We start from the raw sequence: 10,285 nt of genomic DNA, 5'->3' as shown, positions 1-10,285 counted from the left end.
AGGGTTACATTTTACAAAACTTAACTCCATTTTGTTAAGGATTTTTGTTAGAGAATTTGTTAACTAGGTGTAAAGATTCTCAGTTATACTGTTTAATTTTTAAGAGATGAAAGAAGAGAGTAGAATATCATGAACTATGATTCAGAAGGAATAGTATCTATTAAAAGGGTTGAAAAGGAAGAAAATGTGAAAGAGGCTTAAAAATAAGACAAAACCATTTAATGCATTTATGGGAAATTTTATAGTTTGCATAAATAAAAAGTATAAAAATTTAAGGCACAGTGAATAACTGTATAAACATTACAAACTGGCCACTGTTGGACAAGTAGAAAAAGTAAAATTCAAGAAATGTAAAACCTTCATTAATCATTATCTTCCTTCTACTACAATCAGAAAAGTTTCTGAGTCAACTCTTAGATCTAGTGCCTCTAGGGAGAGAAGATTCAGATCGCCTTTAGATATGCTTGCCTTTACAGGATAACCAAATAAATATTTGAGCTTGAATATCTTCTCAAATGAAGATAAAAATTATAGGGAACACATCAGATTAGCATTGTTTAGAGCTACTAGTAAACTATAATTTATGATATTATATAATCTGACAATCCTTTAAGCACTAAATTATATAGTTTATACCCATGACCAAAAAGATCACCGTCACATGCCATGAACCACCATACCATGAATCCATGTAACTGAGGATTCCTAATGAAGAATTATCTTTCCTAAATTCTTCAAATTTCAGTTGAAGAACTTAGTGGGCAGATGTTCATGTTCATTGCTAACAGACTTCCATAATAAGCCCACTGTAGCTATGTTGTTTCTTTGAAGCTACATAGATATAGTTAAGATTGAAAGCTTAATGCTATTTAGAAGGCAACCATAATCCTAAAAACTCTTTAAGTTTGTGAATAGGTTTTTAAGAGCAGCATATCTGAAATACTCTACATATTCCTCCTTATCCACATTTAGTTATAAATCTAAGTCATACAGATATAAGATCCTGAACACATATAGAAGTATTTTCAAAATTAGTTTCATATTATACTTTTGTAAGGTCTGCTAATGGCACAGTGGGTACAGAGATGGCCAACTGGGTCAAGCGAACCATCCACTGTTGTTGCTTCGAAGTGGTGAATGACAGGTAACTTCATTATGCTACCATTGCACATTGTACAATATTTAACAGTGTGCCCTGGAGGGTTAAGTCTTCATCTGTCCCCCAATCTTGACCCACAGGAGGCATTCAGGGCTGAAAGAGTGACATAAACAGGATGCCACGTGGGTAATCACTAGGTATTACCATTTGAATACAAATACATTAAGATTAACCTTCATTAAAAAATGGAAACCCATCTTAAGATTTGGTGGCGTTATAAACTCAATCACCTTCCCATGAAATAAAGTTAATTCTCAAGGAAAGAAAATTCAAAATGCTTTCATCTTGCTCCTTTTATTACACATTCAGTGAACCATCCTTAGTATGAAATGAATGGTTAGATATATAAATGTAAGAAAGACATAACATGAGAAGATCTAGGAGAAAAATCCTCATTTTAGTCTGAGACTATGAATATCAGCTCCAGTTAGCCTTATTCAGCAACCTACCTATTTTTTTTTCTTACACAAATAACAGACAAGCTTGATAATTTAAGTCTTCTTAATTGGTGGTTAGGGTTCTAGAATGTCCTTAACTTTTTTTAAAAGATCATTTTAAAACCAAAGCACTAATCTGACAGTAAAAGCATAGTACAAATATCCAAATTTCAGATCTGGCTTTTGCTAGATAGAGCCTAAGAATAAAGAAACATTCTTCCCTTTCCAGATAACTTAATAATTTAAAATATAAATAACTATTAAGTCCCACTGAACAGAGAGTGTGAAAGTTCCTGGTATAAAAACTACCTTAGAAGTTTGATGGTCATTTCATTCTATGGAGGGACAGAGACTGGATTTTGTTTGCTCTCCATAATTACTTCACAATCTCCCTCCATTTCAAAATTGAGATTCACAAATGAACTGGATACAAGTGTTTCTGGTTGATCTGACTGAACAATGGAATCAGCCTGCAGCTTATTTTGCTGGTATTGTCTTTCTGCTTCTTCAGACATCCTGTTTTCTTCTTCTTCTTCTTCCTCCTAAAAGGAGGAAATATCAAGAATAGTTGAAATATAAATGTCCAAAAGGAATAGTATTTTTCTCCCACTTTCAGCTGCTTATGCTTTTTTTTAACCAAAACATTAGTGTCATGTCCAATTCAGTTTCATCCAATTAAGACAAGACATACTTCCCCTTCCCCTGTTTCCAAATTGAAATGAAAACTATTGTATGAAGTATATGTAGTGAAGCTATTTTTAAAACACAGTATAGCACTGCTTAGATGAGACCTGAATTAACTTTGACATGGGCTGGATCTCTTCAGGTTAATTCTAATCTAAATAAAACATTAACTAATACTGTATCACTACAGTTACAGGGTGTCAGCCTATTCAGTGGAATAGGGTGGTCTATTCACTTAAGTGATATAGCATGGTTAGTGTTCCCATAAGCACCTAGTAGACAGATAAGGCAGTCCCTGCCCCTCAAGAAGTTTACAATCTAGGAATGAAGTTAAGACATTTAAGAAGAGTATTAAAACAGAAAGGAATAACCACTATAGAGATTTAGAGAGTAAATAACTTCTAGTTCCAGAACTGCTAAACTGATGGAGGAAATGGTGGCATTTGCATTGGCCCTGTAGTATGGTGAGTCAGTACAGAGTGAGTAACCTGTCAGGATGATTAATCTAGAGATTTTCTGAGAGTGAAGGAGAAAGACCATTTAGGAGACTATCACAATAGTCCAGGTGAGGTAATGAGGCTCTAAACAAGGCTAGTAGAGTTAAAAACACTCATTTGTTCGTAAAACATTTTTGAAACCACATAACAAATACAGTCAGCTGAGCTGAGCTTTCTAGATTCATGCCTCTACATTGTAGCTTTACCCGAATTGCCCTCCTTGTTTGCTTGAAGGAGTAATGAAAGATTCTAATATTTATTTCAAGCTCACCAATATACACTCTGTGCTGCCCTAAGCATTTTACATATTAACTCATTTAATCCTTAGAGCAACCCTGAGCATGGATGCTGCAATTTTCCTCATTACAAAGACAAGGAAACTGCAGCTTATATAGGTTAAGTGTCTTGCCCAAGGTTACAAAGTTAGAAGTGGCAGAGCACTTGGTTCTCGAGCCCACACTCTTAAATGCTAAAGCTTTCTCACTCTTTAAAGGTAAACTCATTTCACCCTCACCCTAAGACCTCACGACATCTGCGCACAAAATTGCCTCATATCTTTGTGCCTTAACAACTGGCACTTACACATTTCTAGTATTGGTCATTTCCCGTGCATCAAACCCATTCCACTTCTCCCACATCCAGTCTATGTGTCCTAAGTACAGAGACCAGGTCTTGTTTCCTCATCTAAAATTTGGAATAATAATTCAAAGAGAGTTGTGTGAAGATTAAATTAAATAACATATCTAAGGCACCTCTCACAGCAACTAGCACATGAAATCTAGCTTAATTGTGCACATAGATTGTAGGGGAATTTCAGTATTAAAAAATTCTAAAATGTATGCTAATTTGATAAAGAAATTAATGACTCGAGAATGAAATGCCTAGTATAAGGGAGCTATCTTTGGGGCAGCTAAAGGATACATGTCTTCATTATGCAACCCATGAAGTCCACAGCAAACCAAACTGAATCAAGAAAATGTAAAAAGGAGACACACCTCCTTCTTCATCCGGTAATACTCATCAATGGCATACTGGTATTTTGGGGTGCTGATGCCCAAAACAGATGCAATCTTCTCTCCGAGAAAGTCACACACTAAAAATACAAAAGTTAAATGACTTACATAATTCCATAAACATTTCTTGAGCCCTTTCTATGCTCAAAGCACTGTACGAATACAAAAGTTACACTCCCTGCCCTCGGGGAGATAATGAACATTCAGTACATCTCCTTTGTGTATCTTCCTTGATTTCCCCAAGAAGCACTAGTGGCTCCTTCTGGGCTCCCAATACCACTACTCATACCTCTGACTATAAAACTTATCACCAGGTGTTATAATTATCTGTTAGATGTCTATTTCTTCAAGAAAAATGTATACTCTCAGAGGGCTGGGACATCACTAGGCTGGGAGAAAGGAATGGATTATACTATAGTACTCACTGAGCGCCTGCCACATGCCAGGCACTATGAAAGGTTAGACTCAAAGAAGTTGAAGAACTGGCCCAAGCGGACAAAGCAGATCCAAAGTTCAATCCAGGTCTGAATGTAAAGCTCATGTTCTTTTCATTATACTAGACTGTCTAGCATATATTGAGAGCTCAGTAAATGTTTGTTGAATGAATTATTATTCACGTTTAGATCTAATGAAAGGCATAAAGTGGTAGAAGCTACGGGGGAGTTAAAATGGGAAGCAGAGGAAAGCTTTATGATTTAAAACGCATATTTAAAGTTAGCATGATTAAGTCATAAGTTGATAATTCATTTCCTTCAAATATGACTTAGTTATATCTCAACTTAAGAAATGAAATATTAATCAAATAAAACATAAATGAATTATAACTACAGGCTTTAGAATAAGCAGTTAGAATGAGAACAATATCAGGGAATCAAATGGCAAAATAGCAAAATAACTGCTAACAGGAAAGTTTCAAGAACATGAAAATTGTATCTAAATTAATATAGCTATTTTTTAGTCCTTTTTTTAAAGCATATCCAGAAGTTAAAAAATGTTTTAAGATGAAATACAAGTTAGATTAATATCTTCCAATGTGAGCTAGCTAGCTAGCTAGCTGCTGAGAAGGGAGTGACTAACCCCCAATTGTTTCTCCTTCAATTTTGAAACACCCTATTTAGCAAAGCTCCTGTTCTGGGAGCATATTATAGTGGTTATACAATATTCAAACAAAAAAATAATACCTGAGAGGGTTGATGTGGCAGCACGAAGCATGTAAAACCATAAGTAGGGGCCCCAGGTAAGTTTTGTCTGCAACAAGAGGTTAGGTTAGCAACATTCACACCTAAACTCATTCTATACATTTAGGCCAGAAAGTAGTGAAATACTTGGTGGGCACTTAGAATATTCTATAGATGATACTATAAACAGAGTACAATCCAATAAAAAAATTAAAAGCTTTGTAGAGAGAATGTCACAAAGACATTTTACATTCACCCATACAACTATCACCACCTTAAGTCCACAGAATAACCAAAAAAAGCAGCAGCCACTGAAATGGAGTTGGTTAAGTCATAACCTTAATTATTTACGAGTTATCCAGAGCCTTCCTTTCTCCTGTCTTGTTGCTTTTTTGTCTTCATTGTTCAAAAGCACACCAGAGAGTGCGTACAGTCAATGGAAAGGGATCTAAGAAATCATACAGTACAACACACGTATGATTTAGTGGGGAAGTTAAGGTTCAGAGAAATTAAGCAGATTAAGGGCACATTAAATGAACTTTTAATGGTGGGAAAATAAGTAACCAGTAAGTGGCAAGATGAGGTTTTTTTGTTGCTGTTCCTTCAAGGATTAAAAAGGGACTAGAGGGCTTCCCTGGTGGCGCAGTGGTTCAGAGTCCGCCTGCCGATGCAGGGGACATGGGTTCGTGCCTGGGTCCGGGAGGATTCCACATGCCACGGAGCGGCTAGGCTCGTGAGCCATGGCCGCTGAGCCTGCGCGTCCGGAGCCTGTGCTCCGCAGCGGGAGAGGCCACAACAGTGAGAGGTCCGCATACCGCAAAAAAAAAAAAAAAGGGGGGACTAGAGCATATAACCCAAGAAAAGTTTAGTATCTATTTGGTAGGCTAGGACCACTGGCAGAATGCAATCTACACTACACACCTGCATAGTTAACCTTGGTAATTCCATAGAATACTTTTGTGAAGCTTGCCACATAGATGACAGTTTGCCTCTGTGGATGAAATCAGTAATAGGAGCATGATTCATCATACCAATATTTTTGTTTATGAAAAGAAAACATAGTATAGAGCCTACAATCGATCAAACACATTAGTAATTATTTGAATATTGGTTCCAGGGAGAGAAGGAAAAGATAAACCTGTCCATAATCTTCTTAGATAAGATATGCTGATGATTATAAGGGCGTTAAAAAAGCATATACAAGAATATCTGTAATACTGAAAACTGTAGACACTGGAAATGACCCTTTTTTCTCTATTGGTGAAATGGAAGTATCTTCCTTTTCCGCTGTCTAAAGCTAACGAAGTTGCCAATTTCGGTGTTATTTCCTTTCTTGCTGGTTAAGGAAAATTTTTCACCTCAGGGTTTTCAAAGTCATTTTGAGTGGCCACTGTCCGTCTTAACAACTTCTTATGCAAATTAATTTAAAAATAAAGTTCTATATTTTAAATATTTTTTTAAAAAGGAATATCTGTAAGACTGGGCAGATGGGCTAAAGCAGACAGGAGTAAACATGTAACATAGTCTTTCAATGAAAAGTAGGTATATCAATTCCTGTGATAACATTTCTGAAAAGACACACAAGTAAGGTAGCTCCTTAGTTTCTCTTTACACAAGAATGGATGTCCGAATGCTGGGAAGATGGCGGAAGAGTAAGACATGGAGATCACCTTCCTCCCCACAGATACACCAGAAATACATCTACAAGTGGAACAACTCCTACAGGACACCTACTGAAGGCTGGCAGGAGACCTCAGACCTCCCCAAAACAAAAAACAGACGATGTCCAGCGACCTACACGCAGAGGCAGGGCCAAATCCAAAGCTGAGCCCCTGTGAGCTGTGAGAACAAAGAAGAGAAACAGAAATCTCTCCCAGCAGCCTCAGAAACAGCAGATTAAAGCTCCACAATCAACTTGATGTACTCGGGATCTGTGGAATACATGAATAGACAACGAATCATCCCAAATTGAGGAGGTGGGCTTCGAGAGCAAGATCTATGATTTTTTCCCCTTTTCCTTTTTTTGTGAATGTGTATGTGTACGCTTCTGTGTGAGATCTTGTCTGTATAGTTTTGCTTCCACCATTTGTCCTAGGGTTCTATCCGTCCATGTTTTTTTCTTTAATTTTTTTCTTAATAATTAATTTTAATAACTTTATTATACTTTACCTTCTTTCTTTCTTTCTTCCTTTCTTTCTTTCCTTCCTTCCTTCCTTCCTTCCCTCCTTTAGACAACGAATCATCCCAAATTGAGGAGGTGGTCTCTGAGAGCAAGATTTATGATTGTTTCCCCTTTACCTCTTTTTGTGAGGGTGTATGTGTATGCTTCTGTGTAAGATTTTGTCTGTATAGCTTTGCTTCCAACATTTGTCCTAAAGGTTCTATCCGTCCCCTTTTTTTTCCTAAATAATTATTTTTTAATTCAATAACTTTATTATACTTTATTTTATTTTACTGTATCTTCTTTCTTTCTTTTTTCCTTCCTTCCCTCCTTCCTTCCTTCCTCCCTCCCTCCTTTCTTTCCTTCTTGCCTTCTTTCCTTCTTTGCTTCTTTCTATCTTTCTTTCTTCCTTCCTTCCTTCCCTCCTTTCTTTCTTTCTTTCTTTCTTCATACTTCTACTTATTCTCTCTACTTTTTCTCCCTTTTATTCTGAGCCGTGTGGATGAAAGGCTCTTGGTGCTCCAGCCAGGAGTCAGAGCTCTGCCTCTGAGGTAGGAGAGCCAACTTCAGGACACTGGTCAACAAGAGACCTCCCAGCTCCACATAATATCAAACGGCGAAAATCTCCCAGAGACCTCCATCTTAACACCAGCACCCAGCTTCACTCAACGACCAGCAAGCTACAGTGCTGGACAACCTATGCCAAACAACTAGCAAAACAGGAACACAACCCCACCCATTAGCAGAGAGGCTGCCAAAAATCATAATAAGGCCACAGACACCCCAAAACACACCACCAGACGTGAACCTGCCCACTAGAGAGACAAGATCCAGCCTCATCCACCACAACACAGGCACTAGTCCCCTCCACCAGAAAGTCTACACAACCCACTGAACCAATCTTAGCCACTGGAGGCAGACATCAAAAACAGCGGGAACTATGAACCTGCAGCCTGCAAAAAGGAGACCCCAAACACAGTAAGATAAGCAAAATGAGAAGACAGAAAAACACACAGCAGATAAAGGAGCAAGATAAAAATGTACCAGACCTAACAAATGAAGAGGAAATAGGCAGCCTACCTGAAAAAGAATTCAGAATAATGATAGTAAGGATGATCCAAAATCTTGGAAATAGAATGGACAAAATGCAAGAAACAGTTAACAAGGACCTAGAAGAAATAAAGATGAAACAAACAATGATGAACAACACAATAAATGAAATTAAAAATACTCTAGATGGGATCAATAGCAGAATAACTGAGGCAGAAGAACAGATAAGTGACCTGGAAGATAAAATAGTGGAAATAACTACTGCAGAGCAGAATAAAGAAAAAAGAATGAAAAGAACTGAGGACAGTCTCAGAGACCTCTGGGACAACATTAAACGCACCAACGTTTGAATTATAGGGGTTCCAGAAGAAGAAGAGAAAAAGAAAGGGAGTGAGAAAATATTTGAAGAGATTATAGTTGAAAACTTCCCTAATATGGGAAAGGAAATAGTTAATCAAGTCCAGGAAGCACATAGAGTCCCATACAGGATAAATCCAAGGAGAAATACGCCAAGACACATATTAATCAAACTGTCAAAAATTAAATACAAAGAAAACATATTAAAAGCAGCAAGGGAAAAACAACAAATAACACACAAGGGAATCCCCATAAGGTTAACAGCTGATCTCTCAGCAGAAACCCTACAAGCCAGAAGGAAGTGGCAGGACATACTGAAAGTGATGAAGGAGAAAAACCTGCAACCAAGACTACTCTACCCAGCAAGGATCTCATTCAGATTTGGTGGAGAAATTAAAACCTTTACAGACAAGCAAAAGCTGAGAGAGTTCAGCACCACCAAACCAGCTTTACAACAAATGCTAAAGGAACTTCTCTAGACAAGAAACACAAGAGAAGGAAAAGACCTATAATAACGAACCCAAAACAATTAAGAAAATGGGGATAGGAACATACATATCGATAATTACCTTAAATATAAATGGACTAAATGCTCCCACCAAAAGACAAAGATTGGCTGAAATGATACAAAAACAAGACCCATATATATGCTGTCTACAAGAGACCCACTTCAGACCTACAGACACATACAGACTGAAAGTAAGGGGATGGAAAAAGATATTCCATGCAAATGGAGACCAAAAGAAAGCTGGAGTAGCAATTCTCATATCAGACAAAATAGACTTTAAAATAAGGACTATTAGAAGAGACAAAGAAGGACACTACATAATGATCAAGGGATCGATCTAAGAAGAAGACATAACAATTGTAAATATTTATGCACCCAACGTAGGAGCACCTCAATACATAAGGCAAATACTAACAGCCATAAAAGGGGAAATCGACAGTAACACATTCATAGTAGGGGACTTTAACACCCCACTTTCACCCATGGACAGATCATCCAAAATGAAAATAAATAAGGAAACACAAGCTTTAAATGATACATTAAACAAGATGGACTTAATTGATATTTATAGGACACTCCATCCAAAAACAACAGAATATACATTTCTCTCAAGTGCTCATGGAACATTCTCCAGGATAGATCATATCTTGGGTCACAAATCAAGCCTTGGTAAATTTAAGAAAATTGAAATTGTATCAAGTATCTTTTCCGACCACAACGCCATGAGACTAGATATCAATTACAGGAAAAGATCTGTAAAAAATACAAACACATGGAGGCTAAACAATACACTACTTAATAATGAAGTGATCACTGAAGAAATCAAAGAGGAAATCAAAAAATACCTAGAAACAAATGACAATGGAGACACAACGACCCAAAACCTATGGGATGCAGCAAAAGCAGTTCTAAGGGGGAAGTTTATAGCAATACAAGCCCACCTTAAGAAGCAGGAAACATCTTGAATAAACAACCTAACCTTGCACCTCAAGCAATTAGAGAAAGAAGAACAAACAAACCCCAAAGCTAGCAGAAGGAAACAAATCATAAAAATCAGATCAGAAATAAATGAAAAAGAAATGAAGGAAACAATAGCAAAGATCAATAAAACTAAAAGCTGGTTCTTTGAGAAGATAAACAAAATAGATAAACCACTAGCCAGACTCATCAAGAAAAAAAGGGAGAAGACTCAAATCAATAGAATTAGAAATGAAAAAGGAGAAGTAACAACTGACACTGCA

The 10,285-nt window shown here is 37.0% G+C and overlaps 1 protein-coding gene across 5 annotated transcripts in view; it reads right to left on the bottom strand.

Annotated features, from left to right (window-relative positions):
• The window catches only part of LOC115852212 (signal recognition particle subunit SRP54), an 86,683-nt gene that overhangs the window by 1,157 nt on the left and 75,241 nt on the right, over window positions 1–10,285 (bottom strand). For 2 of the 5 annotated variants that reach the window (XM_030854793.3, XM_030854790.3), the window contains 3 exons: window positions 4,972–5,038; window positions 3,773–3,870; window positions 205–2,138 (listed from right to left, as the gene is read on the bottom strand). In XM_030854793.3, the coding sequence (XP_030710653.1) occupies window positions 1,932–2,138; window positions 3,773–3,870; window positions 4,972–5,038 (372 nt within the window). In that variant the 3' untranslated portion in view covers window positions 205–1,931. Of the gene's footprint in view, window positions 1–204; window positions 2,139–3,772; window positions 3,871–4,971; window positions 5,039–10,285 lie in introns of those variants that run through there. The other 3 variants (XM_070044958.1, XM_070044959.1, XM_060294745.2) reach the window with 3 other exon arrangements.

This window comes from Globicephala melas, chromosome 2, assembly GCF_963455315.2.
Source record: "Globicephala melas chromosome 2, mGloMel1.2, whole genome shotgun sequence".
Taxonomy (NCBI): domain Eukaryota; kingdom Metazoa; phylum Chordata; class Mammalia; order Artiodactyla; family Delphinidae; genus Globicephala; species Globicephala melas.
This window is presented reverse-complemented; position numbering and strand designations above follow the sequence as displayed.